Below are 26755 nucleotides of genomic sequence, written 5' to 3'. Positions count from 1 at the left end.
TCTGGCGCGGCCCAAAGAAGCAAGCGTTGCAGACCTTATGAAGTTCAAGTACTGCTCGACCCACACAGCAGAGTTGGCTGGCGAAGAGTCCCTTCCAGGATTCCGGATGCTGTTGGCGATCTCCCTCGACGCCATACAGTTCGGTACGAGTACCTCACTTTGAAAAGGAGGGGATGTCACGTGACACATCCCAACCGTATGTGTCCGTGGACAAGCTACACTACAGCAGGGTTCGGTCAGTTTAGATTAGCAGTGATCTGGCACTTTTGTGAGTCTATTCGTAGACCGTGCATGCCCAGTCACTTAGCATAGATGCATATCCTCCGATTGCACACAGCATGATCATCGGAACTCCCATCAGAATCCATTAGCATTAGTTAGGGGAATTTTTCAGTGCATTTAGCCTATTTTCCTATTTATTGGGATTTTCACTTATTATTTTTAAGTGACTTTCCTACAAAAGTAGGTAGGGCAATTTTGCGAAGTTAATATATAAGCAAACCCAAGTTAGCACTTTTTGGCAGAAGAGGCGGCAGGAGCACCTTGCTCAACAAGCAACTTCTCAGCAAGACCAACTCCCGCGACTACTCTGGCGTTTTCTCCACAGAAGACCTAGTGTTTTTGCATCAGATCAGCCTTGGCGATTTGTGCACAGCAGATCAGCCCCAGCGTCATCACGACACAGCAGATCAACCTAGCGTTTTTGCATTTGCAGAACCCCGACGACAGAAGGACCAATTTCAGCCCCTGGCGTTTTTGGATTTCCGCAGCAAATTAAGATCGGCATTATTCACCTAAAGTGTAGCAGAGTCAGCCCATAAAGACCATCAGTTTTCAGCCCTAAGAAACTTCATTTTTCAGCCAAGAAAAGCGGCCAAAACAGTCATTTTTAGCCACCAAAACAGTCACGAAATTCAGCGATTAGAAGATCTCAGATTTCAGCCATCGTCGTCGTCGTCGTTGTCAGCATAGACCAAGTTGCATAGTCCATTGCATACGCATTGTACACCTTTGTGCAATCAAAGAATAGACCACTCTCGCTGACGAGAGTGGGGCCTTCGGAGGAGGGTTTTACAAACTCTCGGATGTTGTATCTCTTCTCTCTCCTTCTCTCAGTCTCATTCACTTGCACGCACAATATCCACCCACTTTGTCGTGATCACAGCACTCTACAAGACGGAAGGCTCTCTCCTTCCCTAAGAACTAAAAGGAACCTTGAGCAATAAAGATCACTAATCTTGAGAAAATACAACATTCATTCCGCTGCACCTAACAGTAGGTATGGGTAAAAGGCTGTAACAATCCCTGTGCTTTATGCCTGTTAAACTTGACCTTTTGGCATACCAAGCAACTGCGCACAAACTCGTCCACATCCTTCTTGAGTCTCGGCTAAAAGACGTATCTCTCTACCCCTTTCAAGGTGGTAGCAATGCCGCGGTGACCCGTAAAAGGCAGACAGTGGCATTCGGTCATAACCTTTTCCCTCAACGGTTGTGTAATGCACATGGTTTCCTTCATCAAGTAGCCATCTTCTTTCTGTATTCAACTAAAAACATTTGCAAAATCTGTATCTGTGGCGTACTGACCGACCATATCCTCAAAGTTTCTATGATGTATCATGGAAATAGCCATGATCAACGGCTTTCGGGACAAAGTATTTGCCACCAATTTCTTCTGTCCCTGCACATGGACAATCCGGAAGTAAACTATGACAAGATGTTTGCCCATCGCATCTGCTTTTTCGATAGCTGCTGCTATAACAAGAAGTAGGGTAAACTCTGATGGTCTATAAAGACAGTAAAATCCGCTCCGTGTAGGTAGTGCCGCCACTGAGTAAGAGCATGGATAACTGCCAAAAGCTCTTTCTCATAAATTTGTGCTGTCAATTCCGGCCTTGAGAACTTTGGCGCCTTGGGCCTTTCTTCGCCATGGTCCAAGGTGTGCTGAGATGGCACTACCGTCCACCTGTGTGGCTTTTCCCTCCTCCCATCTCTTGATTTAGCCTCATTGTACATATGTTGTTTTTCATTGGGAGAGTCTCCCCCTCATGCTTGTTGTAGCCCTCTCTAGTAAAGGTGGTTGTAGCCCTATGGGTAGTTTCATTAACTAATAGAAGGATCTTTTTCTCTGAAAAAAAAAAAAAGCTGTGAATGGATCATTGGTTGCCATCCACCATAATCCATATCAAAGACTGTTAGACTCGCTTTGGACATTGATAGAGCGGGCACAAATCATCATGATTTCACGCTTGCTTCACAACAAACCCTCAGTCCCCCATGATATTATCAGAGCAGAGTTCACAACCTGTCTAATGTTAGTGGAGGCCTTATTTGATACTCGTGTTTTATTTAGCGGATGAGAGGGCTCCCACTAAACAGAGTCACACGTAGAGCCTTTGAGGCATTGTGGTGGCTCTCACAAGATGGAGAGCGTTATTCACTGAGTGTTTTGGATCCCACGGACTAGACATCATTGATCTACCGTCCTTTTGATTCAATCCTGACTCCCCTTCCATACACCTTTTGCATAGTGAAATGAATAGAGTACTCAGACAAGACCTTTGTGACTTGTCAGCTCTAGACATGGCTGACACCCAGACAGCCTTATAAACTCCTTGTCAAGCTTCCTAGTTCGAGCATTTTAATGGTACTATCTTCCATCATACACCTTTCTCCCGTTTGGAAAATAAAGTAGCCTTCTACATGACAATTACCTAACTCATAAGCAAGGGAAGTCAGATGTTTCTTTTCTTGTTGAAGGCAAAGAGAAGGGCAGAGAAAAGTGTGTAAGAGAATAAGACTTCAAAGCCCAGGGAAAAGGCTATAAAGACCAGAGATTGTGAATTTCCTGTGACTTCATCAATCATGTTGACAAGCCTTGTTTCGCAGAGCGTGATATGTTAAAGAAGCTTAAAGTGGAGAATGAAAGAGAAGACTAGAAGGGGCTTAGGCGAATGGTGAACCCACTTATTGTGAGGATTATCTGTTTGTTGTAGCCCCTCCTACACCACAAGAATATGAGGCTGCGGCCAAAGAGGAGTGGATGAAGATAGTGGGGCCTCTTTACATGTGTCAAGTAGCTCGTGCCATATGGAGCGCTATTGGGCTCTCTGCATTAGGCATATATGTGATAACAGTACTCTACCTGTGGTTGTGTGGGAAGTATCTATCTTATTTAGCAATGCAGACTTGCATGATGTGCTACATGTGTTCTTCAACCAATTATGATTCATCTCTATAGCTAGTCTAAAAGGTATATGAATTTATTTTGATGATAAAGCTTCTTAGCCAGTAGCATGTTACTGGTCCAGCAGTGCTTAGAACGAGTCCAGTAATAACAATTGTTGATTTTGGATGTTTTAGATTTTGCGTGATCGTTTGACCAGTGGATTATTCTCATTTTAGATTCTAGGCCGGTTTCTCGACTCTTATGAAAAATGTTGTGATATTCATTTCTTGCAGTTCCTGCATTTTCCATCTGCCAGTTGATTGCTTGGGGTGTCTCCCTTTATATGCAAGTGCGGAATTTAAAGTACCTATGCTTTAAATTTCTTCTTGTTGCAGACGAGGAGTGCTAGTCCAGGTTGTTGATGGATCTAGTACTGGATGTAAGGACATTACACCCAGTGAGTTCAACGTAAGAACTTTGGTTCATGAATATGGTGGGGGAGCTTTCACGATCGATGGGGATATAGTCATTTTCTCAAACTACAAAGATCAAAGGCTCTACTTGCAATCCCTTACATCTGGTGAAATGATACACATATTTCTCAGTGGGGGTTAAAGGCCTTTTGAAGCCTTTTTTAGCTTCCATGTTGAGATTGATGTAGAAGGATTGTTATTGCAGGGGATCGACCTGTTCCATTAACTCCCGATTATGGAGGGAATCATGTTCGCTATGCAGATGGGGTGGTGGACAGAAAGCTGAACCGGTTCATCACAGTGAGAGAAGGTGTTCAATCTGAGCCTGATCATCTTTTGCTACTACTTTGGTAAAATTGGCAAGCTTTCTACTCTTAGTGGTGCCTTTTTAAAAGAGTGGTATCCATATGTGCAGACCATCGTATCGAAACCAGAGAGCCTATCAATGAGATTGTTGCTATCCAACTCTATGGCGATCACACCCAAGGTTGTTCAACAATGACGTTATGTTTTTCAACGTGAAAGAGGTGCTTCATAGTGCCAGGTCTGTTAATCCATTTCATGGTTATGATTTCATAAATCAGAACCGGAGGTCCTCATCACAGGAAATGATTTTTATTCATTCCCACGGCTAAGTAGGGATGCCTCCAAGATTGCATGGATTGAATGGAGCCATCCAAACTTGCCATGGGACAAGTCTGAATTATGGATTGGGGATGTGACTACAGATGGGTAATTCAACTTACTCATTGAGTTTCAAGCATATCCTACGGTTGGCTAAACATTGCTGGATACCTAGCAACTACTTTTTAAACTACTCTATCGACATGTTTCAGTGTAAACTTTACTGAATATTTATACAACGTTTATTTCAGAAAAATCCTGCGAAAGCGCTGTTTGGCAGGAAATAACGGTAGCATAGAGTCCCCCACAGAGCCAAAATGGTCTCCTCAAGGTAAAGTGTTGTATTTTGATGTGTTTAATAAGTGGGCGTATGACAAAAATATATAATTGAGTGAGTGTATAAGTGTATACAAAAAGATCCTTATTTTTTCCTGCTAAGTATCTGCGTTATGCATGAGAGAGAGAAAAATGAAATGTTATGCTACATTAACGTCTTCGAAAGGCAAAAATGACCAATGAGATCAAAAGTTACAACCGTATCAGATGTTACAATCATATAATATATAGCAAAAGGAAACATCATAGATCCTAAAACAGTCCCAATAGGAAAGGTAATGAAGCTGGTAGATAAGTAGGATGCAATTTCATGTTACAAATTGTAAAATGGGGGGGGGGGGCTTATGGCAATGAGAGAGAGGAGAGAAATGAAATGAAATGATATATTAACGTATTCAAAAAGCTAAATTAACCTATGAGACCAATTCATTACAAATTGGTGATGAATCCATCCTCATATCTACTCTGGATATTGAGATAGAATGGCTCGAATCCTCTGTTGTATTTTCCGTTGATGCTGTGAAGCTCCTCTCCTTAGTCGTGGCGTCTCGATCTCCCTAGCTTCAATGCTCCATCAATGAGAATACCACGGGTGTGAGTATGAGCTGAGCTTTGGAGTGGTGGCTGCTGCTCCATTTGTCCAATGTCTGGTGTGAAGAAATCAGTAATCTGTCTCTGGGATTGTCTCGCTCCTGATCTCCTCAGTAAACTATCCTTGTGTCTGTGTAACTCAACTAGATACTGTCCAAGACATCTCTGGTCCTGATAGCTCATGACTCTGGAGAAGGGTCCGAAGCCTTCGTTGAATAGACAGTGGAATCCAAACCGATAAAATCCTGCTGGATCTAACACAATGTTTGGGTACAAAATAAAATGAAGAAAAGTAAAAGCTAAAATGAACATCAGCGCGTGACGATGTCCCGCATCGGACGTTGTTCGAGGATGTATTGCATCGGTCGTTGTGTGAGGTCCTATTGTGATCTTCTCGCGAGAGGAAGAGGAGAAAGAGAGCGCTATGGCTGTAGGCTGTTAGCGCAAGGAGAGAGGAAGGACTGCTGAGACTGAGAGAGAGGAAGAGGAGAAAGAGAGCGCTATGGCTGTAGGCTGTTAGCGCAAGGAGAGAGGAAGGACTGCTGAGACTGAGAGAGAGAGAGAGAGAGAGAGAGAGAGAGAGAGAGAGAGAGAGAGAGAGAGAGAGAGAGAGAGAGTGGGCAGTGCAAGAGATGACAGAGAGAGAGAGAGAGCTCGTTGAAAATTTCTGAAGCCCACGATTCTTTATTTTTGGGGCAGCCTTTGTAATGGAATTGGCCTATTTTTCTTGAGAGTAGCGGAAATTAATGAGAATACTTTTGAGTAATGACTTTGTGAGCATAACGGGTGAACATAATTGAAGATAGCAACATATCATAGCAATTAGTTAACTTGGCATGAACAATACTTTTGCAAGAGAGAGAATTTAGAGAACATGACAACAGTTGAGGACCGGATTTATGTGGAGCCGGTCCCCCCTCCAATAGGCATTTGTATGATTTCTCCCATTAAGAGAGACTTGTTACAATACAATCTTTGTGTTCCTTGTGACCTAGGTGATGCAATGAAGATGGAAAGCTTCATGCATCACAAACATAACATAAACTTGAAGAAAGCTTTAACTATCCCAAGCCTCAGTCCCAAGACCTCAAACACCTTCGAAGGTGGAGAGAGCTAGCAAGGAATGAGGGTAGGGAAGAGGAAGAAGAAACATTTCGTAGGAGAAAGAATTAATTCCTCACTTATCATAACTCTTGTTGCTAGCATACATAATAGCATAGTAATGAAGAAGAAGGAGATGGCAAGCTTAGGCATTGAAGCATGGCTCTTGGTTGGATTTGCACTCCATAGCCAAGAGTGTTGGTGTAGGCTCTCAACCTCTACTTACTTGGAGAAGGAGAGGGAGCTCTTGCACTTTGCATAGTACACAATGAGAGTGCTTGTGAGTGTGTGTGGGTGAGTATACCCCCTAAGCAACCCCCCTCCTTGCTAGGTCGACCTCCTCTTTTCGCTCATCATTGAAGCTCATTGGCTTTTGCCAAGCCTAGCCAATCACAAGCTGGGGCCATTTCTAGCAATAGGTGTAGTCTTGGGACAAGTGTCCCCCTTTCCCTTTTGAGAGAGAAGACTTAATAAATGCAAAAACAATTAGATAATTCAAGTAATTTATCATTGGACCCCTTTGAAGCCTAGCCAATAGGATTCAAGCATCTCATGAAGGTTACATGGGTAGAGGCCTGACATGTGTCCCTGTTGCCTCTTCAAGCTTGGGCCTTCCTTGTGTGTGTGTGTGTGTGTTCTCTCTCTAGCCCCTAGGAAAAGGGCTCGCCCCCGCCCCCCTCTTTGTAGAGATTCTTTTGACCTTTGGTGCTCAAGCACCTTAGTCATCAAGCATGACTAAGCACTTGAACTAGAGGTGTTCCCACAAGCATCTCAGGCAAGCATGTCAAAGCACCTCGATCACCTTAATCAAGTAGCAAGTCAAGCACCTCAAGCATGTAGCAGGTCAAGCACCTCAAGCACCTTAATCAAGCACCTCAAGCATGACAAGCACCTCAAGCACGACAAACACCTCGAGCTTGGGCCGGGTTCCCGCCTCAAGCTCAGCCCTAGCTTACCTAAGGTCAAAGGACTTTTACACACATTATTGGAGGTCTTCAATGAAGCTAACCCTAAGGTCTTATGCTCCATTGGTTAGCCTTGCTCTTTGATAGTCCCGGTTCACACGGTCGGACGCTAGAAATAGGCCAAAGTGCCTTTATTCCCTACAACCTTCCACCTAAAGGCAATGTGCCTCTAAAATAGAAGAAAGAATCAGTTATCTATGTACAAAAGCTGATTCCATACATCTAGTCATCCTATGCCCATCATCTGGCGGCAATATGCAAATCTATCTGTTGGCAAACTCTTCGACAAAAGATCTGCAGGATTGTCATCCGTATGTACTTTGACCAACTCAATGGCTTTGTTATCAAGCACATTCCGGATAAAATGATACTTCACTGCTATGTGCTTTGTCTAGGCATGAAAGACAGGATTTCGTGCAAGCATAATAGCACTTTGGCTATCGCACTGTAGCACAGGAACCTCTTCAACAATACCAAGTTCTCCCACCAAGCGTATCAACCATAAAGCTTCCTTACATGCTTCCGTGGCAGCCACATATTCAGCCTCAGTGGTGGACAAAGCAACACACTTTTGCAGCCTAGAAATCAAAGAAACCGCACCTCCTATGAAACCGCACCTCCTATGAAAGTAAACACATATCCAGAAGTAGACTTATTGCAATCTGGATTTCCAGCATCTGTAAAACCAACCACAGATGTCTTGTGTGCCCCAAAACATATGCACAAATCCTTTGTGCTCTTTAGGTATACATTTCAATGCTTCCCAATGTTTCTTGCCGGGATTACTCATGTATCTACTTACCACTCCCATCGCAAATGCAATGTTTGGACGTGTGGCAACCATAGCATACATTAAACGGCCAACGGCTGATGCATAAGGAATCTCGGCCATTTCAGCCCGCTGATCATCAGATGTAGGGCTATCATCTGCGCGAAGTTTCACATGTGGAGGCAATGGTGTGCTAATTGCTTTCCCACCCTCCATATTGAAACGTTGCAAGATCGTGGATACATATTCCTGTTGAGATAGATAAAGAAGCCCTTTACTTCTATCTTGCATGATAAGCATACCAAGAATGTGACTTGCATCACGAAGACCCTTCATTTCAAAGCGTTTATGTAAGCTTTGTTTCAACATATTCAGCTCATTGACATTTCGTCTAGCAAGAAGCATATCATCGACATACAATGCCAACAATAAAAGAATGCTATCTTTAGTCTTTTTAGTGTATAAGCAGTGATCTGCATGACATCTCTTGAATCCTTGTATAAGGGGTATGAGCCTCCCGAGAACGGCCACGGGAGGGGACCCCCCACCTAGACACTGTAGCCTCACTCCACGCACTCGCGCACCGTGGGGACTCCACGCAAGGTTCCCCGGGGCACGCTATGACCCGCCGTCGATGCGGCGGAGCCTGAGGCTACGTGGGGCTAGGGACCCGGAACGCAAGACCCGTGAAGACCCGCGAAACGCAAACGGCCGTCGACCCATGGAACGTAACCACGCCCGAGCCGGTCCCGTCCGAGCCGGGCCCCCGTGAAGGCAACTTGACCCGAGCCGGGCCCTCCTGAGCCGGTGCCGTCCGCGCCAGGACCCCTTGAAGCAACACCTCGACCCGAGCCGGTCCCGTCCGAGCCGGGCCCTCCTGAGTCGGTGCCGTCCGCGCCAGGACCCCTTGAAGAAACACCCCAACCCGAGCCGGTCCCGTCCGAGCCGGGCGTCACACTTGGTATCAGAGCTCCAGAAAAGAGCTCCTGGAAGACGAGTCGAAGACCGACGTGCCCGACGCGCACGATCCTCACGACGACTCCAACCGCAATGGCCCGGGTCGTCAAAATCTTGGTGAAGAGAGCTCCAGAAAGCAACCACACGCCCTCCGCCCCGTGACGCGTTCCCTGAACACCGGGCCGTCACCCGTGACCCGCGCCGGCCCCGATCCGAGCCGGGCACCTCCATGAGAAAAAGGAACGATGCGAGCCAGACAGGGCTCTCCGTGACGCGTCCAAACACCGGGCCGTCACCCGTGACCCGCGCCGGCCCCGATCCGAGCCGGGCACCTCCATGACACAAAAAGCAAAGATGCGAGCCAGACAGGGCTCTCCACATGAAGAAAAGGCAGATGCGAGCCAGACAGGGCTCTTTATAACAAAAACATGGAAACCACCAAAAACGCGACGAACCAAGCCAACGGTGTTCGTCGCGCCCCGGCCACTTTTGTGGCCCATGCTGAGCTGAAGACCCATTCAAGTCTACAAAGAGACCGCAGGGCCCCGAGCTATGCCCTCCAAATGACGTCCAAACAAGGACCAACTCGCAAGTGCTGCATTGCGACGGAACGCTCTTTCAGATTCGGCTTTCAAGAAGCCTCCGCGCGGGCCAACGCAGCAGGTGGCTCCGCGCACATCGGGTTACCTATTCGGGGAACGCTCAAGTACGGGGAATTCTACTTGGGTGTTCAAAGCATACTTTTTCAGCCTTCTGCCAAAAATCCAAAAATACACACACACTCATTCTCAAAAGTACAAAAACAAAGCATGCCTACTTACTTGCATTTGGGAGCAATTTTTTATCACTTTGCACTTATATGCACCCCTTTGTCCCCACGGCCTCATGCATAGCCAAGCACTCCTTTTTCCACGTTCGACGCGGTCGTCGAACTCTCTTCAAACGGGGGTGTATATAAGGGGTATGAGCCTCCCGAGAACGGCCACGGGAGGGGACCCCCCACCTAGACACTGTAGCCTCACTCCACGCACTCGCGCACCGTGGGGACTCCACGCAAGGTTCCCCGGGGCACGCTATGACCCGCCGTCGGTGCGGCGGAGCCTGAGGCTACGTGGGGCTAGGGACCCGGAACGCAAGACCCGCGAAGACCCGCAAAACGCAAACGGCCGTCGACCCATGGAACGCAACCACACCCGAGCCGGTCCCGTCCGAGCCGGGCCCCCGTGAAGGCAACTTGACCCGAGCCGGTCCCGTCCGAGCCGGGCCCTCCTGAGCTGGTGCCGTCCGCGCCAGGACCCCTTGAAGCAACACCTCGACCCGAGCCGGTTCCGTCCGAGCCGGGCCCTCCTGAGCCGGTGCCGTCCGCGCCAGGACCCCTTGAAGAAACACCCCGACCCGAGCCGGTCCCGTCCGAGCCGGGCCCAAAAGGTCCCCTCCCCGACGCGCCCAGATTCTGGGGCGTCACACCTTGAGACCTCATAAATGCATTAAACTTATGATACCATTCACGTGATGCCTGTTTCAATCCATACAAGCTTTTCTTAAGCTCACATACCATCTCCTCTTTTCTGACGACTACAAAACCCTCAGGCTGCTGCATATAAATGGTTACATGCAAATCACCATGTAAGAACGCTGTTTTTACATCCATTTACATGAGCTCCATGTCTTCACAAGCAACCAAAGCAAGGAGGAGTCGCAACGTAGTCAACTTCACAATCGGGGAGAAGATTTCATCAAAGTCAATTCCTTTCTTCTGCTTGTACCCTTTAGCAACCAAACGTGCTTTGTACTTCGGAGAAGCATTGGAAGTGACTTTCATTTTGTATACCCATTTACATGGCAAAACCTTTTGCCCAGGTGGCAAACATGTGCAATTTTTGTCCAAGGAATCCATCTCAGATACCATGGCTCCATGCCATTTCTTGCTATCTTCGCGTTGCATAGCTTCTTTATAGCAAGAAGGTTCACCACAATCAGTTAACATTACATAATCTGCGCTTGGAACAAACCTGTTAGGTGGTCGAGTGACCCCGGTGGAGCTTCTCACCCAATGATCAACATCGAGAGGCTGTTCAGCCTGCAAATCATCATGAACAGCTGGCTGTCCAGCCATTCTCTCCACCTGTAAAGGTTGCTCTACTTGCTCATTATGTTCCTCAACATGTGGTGCATCAATGGCAACTTTATTTCCCCCATGTGGGTCCTCATTTTCAGTTCTAACAAGCTGCTGTTCAACGGGCATTATCGGCCTATCGGTATATCTTCCCTGAAAACAACCCTTTTGACTTCCTCGACAGGAGTAGGTCGTTTGCGCATGCGATCCTCATGGAAGATTACATCATTGTTGCGAAAATCCTGTCTTTTTTTGGGATCCCACAACCTATATCCCATTTCACCATCCTCACCATATCCTAGAAAAATACATTTACATGACTTTGGTTCAAGTTTGTTGCGATCTTCTCGCCGCACGTGCACCTAAGCTTTGCAACCAAACACTCTTAAGTGCAAATATGAAGGTGGCTTGCCTGACCACACTTCCTCGGTCACTTTTCCATCCAAAACCCTATTTGGTGAGCGATTAATAAGGTGAACAGCTGTTTGCACAGTTTTTGCCCAAAAACCATGGGGTAATGTAACATGTGGTAGTATACTTCGCACTTTCTCTTGAATAGTGCCATTCAAGCGCTCTGCAACACCCTTTTGGGAAGGAATACGAGGAGCAGTCAACTCTCTTTTAATTCCCTTCGAGTCACAAAGTGCACTAAATGCGTTTGATGTGTACTCGCCACCATTGTCAGAGTGTAAGCATTTAAGTGTCTTGTCAGTCTGATTTTCAGCATATGCAAGAAACTTTTTGAACAATGTCAAAACATCACTTTTCAAACGGATTGCATACACCCACACTTTACGTGATGCATCATCAATAAAAAGTGACAAAATACTTTCTACCACCTAAAGATAGCTCTGGCATTTCACATACATCGGAATGTACCAAATCTAAAGGTGATGACTTCAAAGACATAGACTTGCTGTGCGGTGTTTGAGCATGTTTCCCATAAACACAATGTCCACAATGAGAAAAATCTGAAAACGTCAAACATGGCACATAACCAAAACGAGATAGAGTTTGCATTCCTTTCATACTCGTGTCCTAACTGGCCATGCCACAAGGAAACACTTGGCTGCCCGGTTATGGTCACCACATGATTACATGAACTAGATACATACAAAGGATATAAGGTGTCAGATTTAGACCCTTTTGCTACAATCCTTGACCCCTTACATATCTTCCATTTGCGATCACCAAAGCTTGTGTGATAGCCCGCTTCATCTAGTTGACCCGTGCTAATCAAACTCTTCCTCATTTGTGGTACATGTCGTACATTATGTAACATAAACATCGAACCATCAGTAAAGGACAATTGCACGCTGCCAATTCCATGAATGTTACATGCATATCTGTCACCAAGGTAGACAGTGCCAAGTTTTCCACCTCTGTACTCAAAGAATCACTCTTTGTGAGGTGTTACATGAAACGAAGCACCGGAATCAAGTATCCAAGTATGCATGTCAAGATCAGAATCAACAACCAAGAAGTGCACATCAAAAGAAGAAGCATAGAGAATCTCACTTGCGTCACTGTCATAGTAGCTGACTACATTGAGTTCCTCTATCTTCACACTACTTTTGCCTTTATCTTTATCCTTGTTGTTGTCATCAATGTTCTTGTTCTTCTCTTTCTTCCATTCTTAGCATTCCCGCTTATAGTGTCCCTTCTTGCCACAATGATGGCACTCTATATCCTTTCTGGAACGAGATTTACTGCGTGCCTTTCTATTTTCAGGTTTTCCCCTTTGCTGGGACCTACCTCTTGCATTCAAAGCATTGGAAGAACTATTCGCAACAGTATTCTTCCTATTCATCTCTTCCGTAAGAAGGGAACTCTCCACCTCGGCATATGCAAGTGTGGTATTCAAGTTGCTCAAAGCTGTCCTAAAAGTGTCCCAACTTTCAGGCAATGTACATAGCAAAAACGTAGCTTTGAATTCATCATCGATGTTGAAATTCAAATTTGTAAGCTGGCTGAAAATTGAATTGAACTCATTCAAATGCACCGACATTAAAGTGCCTTCTTTCATACGAAGGTCCATGAGACTTTTCAACCAATATACTTTGTTAGCAGCACTTTGTTGAGCATACAACTCATTGAGCCTCTTCCACATATTCCATGCATTCTCTTCTTTCTCGATATTGAACAAAAGAGAATCCGACACTGAAAGCATAATTGTGGAGCGGGCGAGCTCATCCATCTCTTCCCATTCTTCATCATCAATGACTGTTGGTTTAACTCCCTTTTCCTTGATCTGTCTCGTGTGCCTCTTCTGTAAGAGAACATTGTAACACTGCTTCTTCCATATAGCAAAGTTATGGGCGCCTTCCAACTTTTTGATGTATTTAATCGTATCGTCTTCTAAAGACTTGCCATACTTCTCATTCACTAAACCTTCCCTGCATCATTGTCCGGGTCACTCAGACAAGCATCTGCTCTTAAATGTCTTGAAATTTGAAGAAAAACAGGAACTTTCTTCAAACTTTGAACTTGGGAGGGAAGATTGGGAAGCCGCGGAGCGGCTTTATTACAAGCTGCGAAGCAGCTCGTCGGAGGATGAAAGAGATCTCCACACTATTGCTTGTTTTCACAAAAATCGCAACAAATTAATCGACAATACATGCAAACCTCCATAAAAAAATCTGAAGGAGTTGTCACAGGATCAATCGACTACAATTGGGAAGAAGACTAGGTAGAACTGATTTGGGATATGTCGAATGCCGAACAGAGGTTCGGAATCAAAGATTATGGCAGTATATTCTTTCAAGGAAATTGGAACCAATTTGATTACTTTTATGAAGAAACTATCTACAATGGTCTTCAAGCAGAAATCATTCCAGATAGTATTCCATCTCCTCCCATAGCATTTGAAAGTCCTTGCAACCTTGAAGATGAACCAGAAATAGATGATTCTCAAATTGAAAACCCTCTGTAACAAACTGCTGACGTGTCAAAGCCCTGAAGAATAGAGCCAACTTACAGATGCTAGCCGAGGGGCCTAAACCCTAAGAAGAACAAGTAACAGAAGAAGAAGTCCTGTCAACTTATGGGGACCCCGTTCTATGGGGTCCCAAGCGACATAAAGGATTAAAATAAATAAAGTAGGACCCACACACAAGAAAAGATGGCAGTTTTCGAAAATTGCGTTGACATGATGATGTGGCAGGCTGTACGGATTTCCGTGTTTTGCATTGGCTGATGATGTGGTAGGCTGTACGGATTTCCGTAAATTACGCTGGCAGCTTTTGGCTTTGCTTTTTGGACCAGAAGGATTTGAGTTTTGAAGGCTTTTCACTGTAACTGCTTTTCAAGCCAAGGGCCTTTAAATATGAGATTAGGGCTCATTCTCTGGCATGCTTCCTGGAGAAGGTGCAGGGTCTGGAGTACCGGCTTGTACTGTGTTGATGCAATATAAAGAAATACCGAAAGGGGCGCCAAGGTTTGGGGCCAACACTCTCTGGGGTGGAATTCCGCCACTCCGTGTCGCGTGTCGTCTCTGTCTTTCAGTTCAGTTGTTATTAAAGTGTTAAAAGTCTGTTCAGTCTGTTCTTTTCTATTGGCACGTGGTGCCCGTCTTGTGACAGTGGTATCAGAGCATCAGGCGTGTGCTTTTTAGAAAACATACCGATCCCACAAAAGAGTAGACAAAGCCTTCTGGAATTTATTCGAGGTATTTTCGCCCTCCAACCCGGACTTACTAGCCATTCCCACCCTTACTTCATCGCGCATCGGGCGCGCTCTCGTCTTCACCGCTCATATCTTACAAGGCATAAGCCATTAAGATCACTTGCAAGAGAAGGATCCAAGATTTGTTTCGAGCTGCTGTTTTTCTTAGAGACAGTATTATGTAGACGTTGATAGCTACCAAGCAGCATACTCTAAGGACTTGGCAAGCTTTCAAGAAAAAAAATTTGTCGGAAGTTATATGGTTTCTGACATCTTCCTTCTGAGTACAACTTTTGGCAGAGTGGGGAGTACTGAAATGCTTGCCATGGAAACCCTAGCAGATTATAACTTGAAGTTTCTCGACATCTCCCAGTAGATGTCTCTTCACGAGCAGATGACCTTGGAGGTTCGGTGCGATTGCTATGTCTTGGGACTATCATCGCCGCCAGGGGAACACTGTCTGTCCAAGAGCTGATGGACCATGCTGTGGTCGTCTACGACTATATGGAAGGAACCTAACCCTAATTTTTGATGCAAGTTTCAGGATGGAAAGTCAGTCGACTTTTCGAGCTCGACTAATGTGGAGATTGATTTTAAAGTTTGAAATCTGTTTGAGAACTTGTTTGGTGATCCTGTTTGGAATTTGTTTGAAATGGATGGTATCTGTTTTGAACCTGTCATGGTGCCGATTTGAATTGTTTGATTTTGATTTTAATACTGGTTTTAATGATTGGTGATTTTACTCCTGGGTGGAGTAGTGAGAAATTATGTTTGAGAATGCTTGTTCGTACTCATGGCCCGGACCCTTGTGGGTATTTGCGGGGGGAGTATTGAATGATTGAAAAGTGTTGTTTCTTTTTTACTCATGGCCCGGACCCTTGTGGTTAGTTATGGGGGGAGTATTGTTGTTGCGACTCCCGGCCCGAACCTGGATGGTTATGCGGGAGGAGTATTAAGAAGTCTGAGCAGTGGTTACTCTCAACACCTCCAAACGACGCAGGTTGCGGTCTGGGGGGCGTTTGGTTGTAAAAGTCCTCTATATCTCATGGCCCGGACCTTTTTAGGTTATTTGCGGGAGGAGTGATGAGGGAGTCGTTGAACAGCTCATGGCCCGGACCTGGATGGTTATTTGTGGGAGGAGTGTTCATCGGTGACTTTATGTTTCTATGTCATGTAACATGCATATGTGAGCATTTGTGTTGCATTGTGATGTGCCAACCCTTGAATATTCCTAATTGGATGAGATTGCCTGGGTATGTAATTTTAGTGCATCAAGACACCCGTGGAAGATCAGTACGGTCTGGGTGTGATGGCTAATTTTACTACGCCGGAATATCAAGAGTTCTGATCTGGACGAAAGGAGAAGCTAACTCCTTGATCGAAAGAGCCGAAAGGAGAAGCTAACTCCTTAACAAAAAAAGAGCAAACTGATTGTCCCTCGGAATGTCCCTGGGAATGACCCTCGGTAATTTTTGAGCTAACTTGAGTTGTTTTGCAGATATGCTGTAATCGCGGATGATTACTCTCTTTCAAGAAGGGGAGATGTAACAAACTATTGACGTATCAAAGCCCTGAAGAATGGAGCCAACTTACAGATGCTGGCCGAGGGGCCTAAACCCTAAGAAGAACAAGTAACAGAAGAAGAAGTCCTACCAACTTATGGGGACCCCATCCGATGGGGCCCCAAGTGACATAAAGGATTAAAATAAAGCCGGACCCAGACAGAGGAAAAGACAGAGGAAAAGCTGGCAGTTTTCAAAAATTGCACTGGCATGATGACGTGGCAGGTTGTACGGATTTTCGTAAATTACGCTGGCAGCTTTTGGCTTTGCTTTTTGGACCAAAAGCTTTTGAGTTTTGAAGGCTTTTCAGTGTAACTGCTTTTCAGGCCAAGGGTCTTTAAATATGAGGTTAGGGCTCATTCTCTAGCATGCTTCTTCAAGAAGGTGCAGAGTGTGGAGTACCGGCTTGTACTGTGTTGATGCAATATAAAGAAATATCGAAAGGGGTGCCAAGGTTTGGGGCCAATACTCTCTGGGGTGGAATTCCGCCACTCCGTGTTGCGCGTCGATTCTCTCTTTCAGTTCAGTTGTTATTAAAGTGCTAAAAGTCTGTTCAGTCTGCTCTTTTCTATTGGCACGTGGTGCCCGTCTTGTGACACCCTCTGGTTCTCTTGCAAATGACAAAAGACGAGCCAATGGAAGAAGTATCCACAATGCCGTCCAAACTCAAAAAAATCCCCAATTTGTGCAAGGTATAGAAAAGGTAGGCGATATTACTTTCTACAACATAAATAATCTAGAGCATGATGATTATACAGCGTAACCGCGAAACGTTTCAAGCCCGAAACGTTTCACCCTGAAACGCGGCGTTTCACCGTGAAACGTTTCAATCCAAAATGAGAGCACAGTGAAACGTGAGACCGAAACGTGCGTTTAGCGACTTTGAAACTAAAACCATGGTAACTTGTTGTTAGTGAAAGGGCTTGTGTTTCACTTGGTGAACGAAACGTTTCAAGGCCGAAACGTTTCATCTGTCCTTACCTGTTGAAACGCGTTTCATGGTGACGCTGTGATGATATCATCCTGGTTCTAGAATATATGCATAATTGGATTTATCAACAAATGTTATTTGGGCGCATGAATTGCAGACTGTAGTAGAAGCTGCAGTAAATGGTTTTACATGTATCCTCAAACGATGGTGGGAAATGCTTCTCTCCGAAGTCAAAAACTCTATTATGCGACTTGAAGGAAATGCCTCTTCTCTCTTGCTTCTAATTGAAAGCATCTATAAAGAGTTCATTGGGCATCGAGAAGATCAAGCAACATTGGCATTACAGGTTTTTCATGAAGCCCAAGTCTGTAATTTCTCCTCCATTTGGGATTTCTATATTTATTGCAGCAAATTAATGTATAAAGTAGGTAAATACCCTTCTGGGGAAATCAAAGCAGAATTTGTGCACAAACTGTCAAAAGCAATTACAAAACTGCTTATTGAGAAATTGGACAACCAAAACCTGGATCTCCAATCAGCTACACTTGGAGATATAATCCAAGCCTTACAGGTAGTAATACAGGAATTATGTATTCAAAAGCAGGCACAAAAGTAATTGAAGGACTCAAAACCTTCAAATAAGTTTTGCAAACAAAATCACTACTACAGAGATTTTGGATATGCCAACTGTCACAAACTAGGTGACGTGGCATGGCCCTGGCCATGTAGCAACAAATCCCGGCACACACACACTCGTAAAAATGTAGCAGTAGGTGATGTGGCAGATTTTCGGAATTTACACTATTGTGTTGACGTGGCACTGTCGTACGGACCCTCGCAATTTGCGGCGCTTTTTACGGAAATTCTACGCAAGATTTTGGCAGCTTTTTGCTCTACGCAAAACTTACGCTGAGAAGCTTTTGGAGTTGCTTTATTTACTAAGCAAGGTTTGGGAGAAGAATAGCTTTATTTTTAGAAGGTTTTGGAAGCTTTGCTTTATTTTAAAATGATGGCAGCTTTTGGGGCTTTGCTTTTGGCAACCCTTGTAAACCTTTAAATACGTGGGCAGGGCTCCCACTCTGTAGAGCATCTGGACGCAGAGTCTAAGAGTGAACCCTCCCACTCCCTTGTACTTTGAGCACAAACTTAATATGAAAAGAAATACCGAAAGGGACGCCAGTCTATGGGGCCAATACCTCTTGGCACGGAACTCCGCCAGGCCGATGTCGAATCAAATTGTGAACTATTTTGAAGTGAAATTCTTGTTGTGTCGCTGTAGATTCTTGACTTGGAGTGTCCAAGTCTGTTACAGTGGTATCAGAGTGCGGCCGATTTCTCTTCTACCGGGAAATCCGATCCTTTTTCTAGCGACACTTATGAATTTAAATAGAGGTCAATTGACTTCCTCTGCATCTGGGGATGCAGGAAGAGATCACGAAAAAGATTCTCACGAGGAGTATGGCCCACCTTGGCCTACTCAGCGGAGATTGAAGAGATGGAGCGTCGACAATTGGTTGACGATGCGACAAAGATGATGATCAATCTTGCAAAGGATCCCAAATTTGCAAAATTTTTGACGCAGACATCCTTCGGCGAAGTGCACTCTCAGTGACGGAAGGCCAGAGAACCACGCCTCAAACCGGCACTCAAGAAACCTCCTACTCCAAGGATGTTTACAGAGCAAGAATTAGAAGAGGTGGTTGATACACGGATTACCCAACTTTTTGATGCAAGTAACAAAGTCAAAAAGCACGACAAAAAGCAAAAGAAAGGAATTGACTTCCCGGGTTATTTGGGTCGTCAATCTGCTTTTGCCTCGGCAAGAAAACAGAAGAAGCGTGTCATATTTGAAGGAGTATCCAGTCCTTCTTCTTCTTCTGAAAGTTCTTCTAGCTCTTCTTACTCGAGCGAAGAAGACGGGAAAGGAAAAAAGCGAAGCCAAAAGCAAAGCTCCGAAAAGGGCAAGAAAAAGGCAAAGAAGCCTAAGTTTCGCCTAGTTTCTGATAGTTCTACAGAGGACTCGTCTTCAGATAGTTCGGGCTCCGATGATCACACATTTTATGCAAAGAAGAAGAATTTCTATAAAGCCAACCAGTATGTTTTTCTGGAGGATAAAAGCAACAAAGTTCGAGAATGTAAAGGTGGACAGTCAATTAAATTTGACACGTTTTCTGGATTTTGAGATGCATCAGCAGTTTGATATAGCTTTCTTTGCAGGGCATTACTCAAAGCACTCCAAGATTCGGAGGGCTACCTCTTATTTCAAGGGAAATGCTCGAACATGGTGGTCCACTCTTCTATTGAACAAGGAAGGGCCAATTAAATGGCTGAAATTTAAAAGGCTTTTTATTTCTTCTTGGTTGACTTTGGAGTACGAACTGCTTGGAACCATCTTCGGATGACCAAGAAAGATGCCTGGGACGCATAGTGCGAGAGATTTTGGAGCTCTTTTCTACTCGCTTCTTTATTTAAGAAGATCTCGTTTAAAGAACATATTGAGCGGTTTACCTTGGGACTTCCTACGGAGATCCGAGATCACTACGTAGAGCAAAAGTCAGATTCTATTCAAGAACTGATGAGTCATGCGAAACGGGGCTTTGCCATACACTCAGGCAGTTTGACTTACCCCACATATGAGATCATGACGCAGAAAACCGAGCAGACTTCTAAGAATGAAAGTAGAAATAAGAAGAGCCCCCAAGATTAGAAAGATAAGGATGCACGACCCCGGCTCACTCCTCGGGAGAGAGCCAATTACATCAAAGAGGAGAAGTGTTTTGGATGTAGGGAACAAGGACATATCTCCACAGAGTGCCCTAAAAAGGCACAGAAAGAACAAGATGAAGAAAGGCCAGAGAGTTCAAAAGCAACTGAGGAACGTGGATGGAAAGGCAAGATGAAAGCAGGACTGGTTCCAGATTGCATGGGTACTGACCCTAGCACGATTAATGAGAGTACAGAACTTTGCCGAGCTTGGGGCAAAGTGAAAGATCAAGAAGCCCTGATTTTCTTTGACGGAGGAGCCAAGGCCAACTTCATTTCACCTTAATTGGCGGCGCGGCTCAAGATTACACCCGATCGATTGAGACCACTAGCAGAGGCAGTTCTAGCGACACCGAGCAGGGACGTAGCCATTACACCTGTCATTGGCAAACTTTGGTTGCATTGTCAGGGGTATTTGGGGCACGAGGACTTCTACATAATGCCCTTGGAAGGTTGTGATGTCCTCGTAGGAATTCCCTGGTACCATAAGAACAACGCTGTGGTCGACTATCGGGCGAGAAAAGCGATTTTGACTACAGAAAAGGGCCCAACAATTGTACTTGATGTGAAACTTAAGGGCGAGTCTGTCCCTGTTGTATCGCCTTCGGCCGTTTCAAAATTAACGAAATCCAGTCTGTTTGTTTATTCAACCTTTTTGAAAGAGTTGAATGATCAACATAGGACAAATATGTCTGAACTTGATAAAGAACGCCAAGATTTTCTCCACACTCATGCCGATTGCTTTTCAGAGGGCCTGCTAGGCGAGTTGCCACTAGCTCGTCCTTAGGATCATACCATTGATCTGATATGTGGAAGCACACCACCGAACCGGCCTCCTTATCGTGTAAGCCGAGCCCAGAATGAAGAGATTATGAACCAAGTGAAAGACCTCTTGGAAAAGGATCTTATCCAGCCGAGTACTTCACCATATTGCTCTCCGGTGTTGTTGGTTTTGAAGAAAGACGAACCTTGGAGAATGTGCATTGACTATAGATCTCTCAACAAAATCACCATCAAGAACAAATTTTCGATTCCTAGGATCGATGATATTTTAGACCGACTGCAGAGATCCTTTTATTTCAGCAGGATCGATTTGAAGAGCGGTATCATCAGATCCGAATTGCGCCAGGAGATGTCTACAAGACAGCTTTTCGGACGACCTTTGGTTTATTCGAGTGTTTGGTGATGCCTTTTGGCCTAACCAATGCTCCAGCGATATTTAACCGAATGATGGACATGATTTTTTGAGAGTACAGACTATTTGTTGGCACTTTCTTTGACGACATCATTGTTTTCTCTAAGGACGAGGCAGAACATAGAGAACATTTGCTACAGGTCTTTCAGGCATTACGAGATGACAAGTTGGTGATTAATGCAAAGAAAAGTGATTTTTTCCTACCATAGATACACTTTTTGGGACACATTGTCTCAGCAGCAGGAGTGCAGATGGACCCGGCCAAGATAGAGACTCTTTGTGATTGGCCCGATTTGAAGAATGTCCACGATGTTAGAATCTTCTTGGGCTTATGTTCTTACTACATGCGGTTCATTCGAAAGTTTGCAGAGGTTGCTTCCCCTTTGCATAGGTTGACGCATAAAGGAGTCCCTTTCTCGTGGGGATCCACAGAGGTGACTGCCTTTCAGACATGGAAAGAGAAATTGACTAGAGGACTAGTTCTGACTTTGCCGGACTTGCAGAAGTCATTTGAAGTATATTGTGATGCTTGTGGTCGTAGTCTGGGTGCGGTCTTAATGAAAGAAGGCCATCTCATTGCCTATGAGAGCCATTTGTTTTCAAGGCCGGAATTGACAACACAGATTTATGAGAAAGAGCTTTTGGTGGTTATCCATGCTCTTACTCAGTGGTGACATTACCTACTGGGAGCGAATTTTACGGTCTTCACAAATCATCAGAGTTTACGCTACTTCTTGTCACAGAAGCAGCTATCGGAAAAGCAGATGCGGTGGGTGAACATCTTGTCACAATTTCACTTCCAGTTTGTCCATGTGCAGGGACAAAAGAATTGGGTGGCAGATGCTTTGTCCCGAAAGCCGTTGGTTTTGGCTATTTCCGTGATACATCATAGGAGCTTCGAGAATACGGTCGATCAGTATGCCACAAATACAGATTTTGTAGATATTTTCACTTGGATACGGAATGGGGAGGTAGTAGCGGGATATTCCATTCGGGATGGCTACTTGATGAAGAAAACCATGTTGTGCGTTACATAGCCGTTAAGGGAAAAGGTTCTAACCAAATGCCACTGTCCACCTTTTACAGGTCACCGCGGCATAGCTACCACCTTGAAAGGTGTGAAGAGATACTTCTATTGGCCGAGACTCAAGAAGGACGTGAACGATTTTGTAAGTAGTTGCTTGGTATGCCAGAAGGTCAAGTTTGACAGGCATAATGCACAGGGATTGTTACAGCCTTTACCCATATCCACCTGTCCCTGGGAAAGTATGGCAATGGATTTCATTTTTGATCTCCCAAGAACACAGAGTGGGCACGATGGTATCTGGACTGTTATTGACAGATTTAGCAAGCAAGCTTATTTCATTCCAGTGAAGAAAACAGTCCAGCCGAATCACTTAGCGAGATTGTTTGTGGCCCAGATCTTCAGATTACATGGCATGCTTGAGACGATTGTCTCCGACAGAGACCCCAGATTCACGAGTTTGTTTTGGAAGGCTATTTGGGAGAACATTGGCACGCGGTTGCAGTTCTCGTCATCGTTCCACCCACAGATTAACGGGCAATCAAAGATTGCTAATTCAGTGGTACTGGATTTATTGAAGTCTTATATTTCCGATCAGAAGTCTCAATAGGAAAAGTATTTACCTTTGGTGGAATTTGCCTACAATAACAAGATACACTCTTCGACCGGGAAGACGCCATTCGAGATTATTGAAGGTGCTACGAAGGTTCCACCCTTCCTAAGCACGAAAGATAAGATTTTTGAAGCCGACGAGTACACGCTGGACTTGGACACGGCTTTTGCCAAGGTCCAGGAGCTTTGCAGGCTTTGCAAAAATCTCAAGAAAAGGCAGGAGATTGACATCGTCGCGATTTGAAATTGAAGGAGAACAATTGGGTGCTCTTACGTTTTGAGAAGGCACACCTAAGAAAGAAAAAGGGAAAGGAGCGACTTTTTTCAAAGCTTAGCATGAGATACTATGGACCTTTCTAGATTTCCGAAAAGATAAATGATGTCTCCTTTAGACTGAAGCTGCCCGATACTTGGAGAATTCACAATGCTTTTCATTTGAGTCTCTTGAAGCCTTTTAAAGGCAATGTGTCCGATGATGGGGAGCTTGATGAGCAACCCGAAGTGGAGGAAAACGAGGAGATACTCGTTTCGGAACAAATTTTGGCACATAACGATAGAAAGGTAAAAGGTAAAATGATAAGGCGGTTTTTGGTTAAATTCAAGAACTATCTTGCATTGGATGCGAAGTGGATGGACCAGGAGGACCTGGCAGATACTCCTCAGATTGTGAACCTTTACCTTGAAGCATTTGGTTTATCATAATCTATTCCAAAATTGAACCTCGAACTCAACTGGGCGGAATTTGGTGCAGCAGGTATGCACAAGAGGGGAGTTGCTCCACTCCTTTCTCAACAGATTGCCCCGATTTTTGATACTAAAGTCACTGATGTCTCTTTTGAGTTTCAGGGTCAACAACGAGACACCTTACTACAAGAAGGCCGATGCTTTGGATGCTTTCAAACAGGTCATAACCATTCTAGTTGTCCCCATCACACTGATAGACAAGCGGAGCCGACACCCGCACCAACAGTCGACAGAACCCCAGCGCCACCTCCTTCTAAGAGAGCTAGACCCGCTATTGGACTAGTCCTTGATATCTATGGCACACGCCTTGAGAGTACAAATGAATTGTGTCGAGTATATGGCAAAGTCAATGGCTTGAAAGTCCTTATTTTCTTTGACCCTGGAGCTACAAAGAACTTTATCCATCCAGAATTCTTGAAGCATATGCACTTTGATTATGATGCAGAGGGTGGAGAAATTGAAGCCGAGCTAGCCACGGGGCAAACTCAGAAAGTGGTACCGCTCATTGGTGCACTTCCAGTGACTATCCAAAATTTGTGACGTTCGCTTGGGCATGCCTTGGCACGACAAGAATGATGCGACTCTCCACATTCGGAACCGAATTATTACCCTCATGCAAAAGGACAAGCCGGTCGTCCTCAAAGTTCGGCTGTCTGAAAGAAAACCTGAATGAATTGTATTGTAGCTAGATACTTTTGAACTCTGTTTGAGAAAATATTGTTTGAAATTGATGATACCGGTTTTAAACCCGTCTTGGTGCCGATTTGAATTGTTTGACTCTGGTTTTAAGTACTGGTTTCAATGATTTGTGATTTTTACTCCCGGGTGGAGTACTGAGATATGATGTTTGAGAATGCTTGTTCATACTCATGGCCCAGACCCTTGTGGTTATTTGCGGGGGGAGTATTGAAACGTTTGAAAAGTGTTGTTTTTTTTACTCATGGCTCGGACCTGGATGGCTATTTACGAGGGGAGTATTATATAGTCAGAGCAGTGGTTACTCTCAGCACCTCCAAACAATGTAGGCTGTGGTCTAGGGGGCGTTTGGTTGTAAAAGGCCTCTATATCTTTCGGCCTGGACCTTTTCAGGTTATGCGGGAGGAGTGACGAGGGAGTTGTTGAATATCTCCCGGCCCGGACCTTGTTAGGTTATGCCAGAGGAGTGCTCATTGGCGACTTTATGTTGCTATGTCTTGTAACACGCATATGTGAGCATTTGTGTTGCATTGTGATGTGCCACCCACCGAATATTCCTTATTGGATGAGATACTTCTGGGAAGTCAACGGCCCAGGATATCAAGAGTTGATTTGGTATGAGACTCCTTATTGAATGAGATTCTTCTAGGAAGCCAACGACCGAGGAAATCAAGAGCTCCGATTTGGAATGAGAAAATTGATTGTCCCTCTAAATGACCCTCGGAAATTTTTGACCTAACTTGAGTTGTTTTGCAGATATGCTGTAATCGCGGACGATTACTTTCTTCAAGGAGGGATGTCACAAATTGCTGACATGTCAAGCCATTGTAGAACGGAGCCTACTTGCAGATCCCGATCGAGGGGCCTAAATACTAAGAGAAGAAGTAGAAGCAGCAGAAGAAGTTTTACCAACTTCCAAAGTCTTGCTGAGTCGCTTATTTTTAAAGAGGAGTTCCTGCCAACTTATGGGACCCCGTCCGATGGGGCCCTAGTGACCTAAAGGGATTAAATTAAGCAAAATGCGTTGATTGATAATGTGGCAACCATTACGGATTTTCGCTTTTTGCGCTAGCTTGCTGACGCGGCAGCCTTTACGGTTTCCGTGATTTATGCTGGCTGATTTTCAGCGCCAGCTTTTGGACCACATGCTTTTCAGTTTGACTTATTTTCATGTAACTGCTTTTCAAGGCCAAGGGCCTTTAAATATGTACAGAGGGCTCAGTCTCTAGCACGCTTCGGTGAGAAGGTGCAGAGCGCGAGTCCTGGCATTGTATTGAGTTCAAGTAATATAAAGAAATACCGAAAGCAGCGCCAAGGTTTGGGGCTAGTACTCTCTAGGGTGGAATTCTGCCACTCCGTGTCGTGTGTGCTCTCTCTCTCTCTCTCTCTCTCTCTCTCTCTCTCTCTCTCTTTCAGTTCAATTGTTATTGGAGTGCTGAAAGTGTATTCAGTTTGTTCTTTTTTATTGACACGTGGTGCCTGTCTTGTGACAGGGACAACCACTTAGAATGCTCCACAAGAACTATGATGCTTACCCTTGCATCTTCCCTAACTCTTGTTTTACTGCCATTGCAAACTTTGGATTCAACTTGTAGGTTGATCTAGGACTTGTTTGGCTCCAGTGACGAGAGGTACAATTTGGACTCCTATTTCAGGAGGTATGCCTTCCAGATCATGTTAAATCCAAGCAAAAACATCTTTGAAGGATTGCATAAAAGAGACTACTTGGTCTAGTAGTAGTGGGAGGTCCCACTGTAACAAACTTGGACACCCCAAGTCAAGATTCTGTCGCGACACAACAGAGATTCACTTCAAAACACTCACAAATTTAAGAGTCGACATTGCCCGGCGTAGTTCCATGCCAAGAGATATTGGCCCCAAAGATTGGCACCCCTTTCGATATTTCTTTTATATTAATATTTGAGCAAAGTACACTTTACGCGGGTGCTCGCTCTCAGATTTTGCGTCCAGATGCTCTGAGAAGTGAGCACCCTTGGGTCACTTATAAAGATTACAAAGGGTGCTAAAAGCAGAGCCCCAAAAGCATGAAACTCGTAAGCAACTTTTCCCAAAAGCTGCCAGTAAAAATAGCAGCACTAAAAACAGTACGGATCTACCACGTCAGCATTCAATTTGTTTTGTGGCCGTCTGTACAGCAACCACATCAGCAGGTTCTTCGCTTGATTTATTGCCTATGTGTCCTTAGGCCCCTTGGCAAAAGTCCATAAGTTGAAAATAACTTATTAATGGTCGTGCCACGTCATCAGTTTGTGACATACCCTCCTCTTGAAAGAATTGTAATCGCCCTCGATTAAGCTTGCAAAACAGATAGAGGCCATAAACCAACTTAATAGACACTAGCTCTAAGTACCGACACACTAGACACGGCACATCTAGCACTCATACAAAGACGGAAATCACATTAGAAGACATCACTCGACATCACATGACAAATCACAAAACAA

At 44.7% G+C, this 26755-nt stretch overlaps 1 protein-coding gene across 1 annotated transcript in view; it reads left to right on the top strand.

Annotated features, from left to right (window-relative positions):
- The window catches only part of LOC147424372 (alpha/beta-Hydrolases superfamily protein), an 81068-nt gene that overhangs the window by 5480 nt on the left and 48833 nt on the right, over window positions 1-26755 (top strand). Inside the window, exons 2-6 of the mRNA XM_086500633.1 lie at window positions 3564-3748; window positions 3847-3951; window positions 4057-4128; window positions 4226-4373; window positions 4517-4596. Of these exons, the coding sequence (XP_086356759.1) occupies window positions 3564-3748; window positions 3847-3951; window positions 4057-4128; window positions 4226-4373; window positions 4517-4596 (590 nt within the window). The remainder of the gene's footprint in view (window positions 1-3563; window positions 3749-3846; window positions 3952-4056; window positions 4129-4225; window positions 4374-4516; window positions 4597-26755) is intronic.

The sequence above is a fragment of the Adiantum capillus-veneris genome, chromosome 25, assembly GCF_014529385.1.
Source record: "Adiantum capillus-veneris isolate H3 chromosome 25, ASM1452938v2, whole genome shotgun sequence".
Lineage (NCBI taxonomy): Eukaryota > Viridiplantae > Streptophyta > Polypodiopsida > Polypodiales > Pteridaceae > Adiantum > Adiantum capillus-veneris.
The sequence above is the reverse complement of the archived record's forward strand: the minus strand, read 5'-3'. Positions and strand labels throughout refer to the sequence as shown.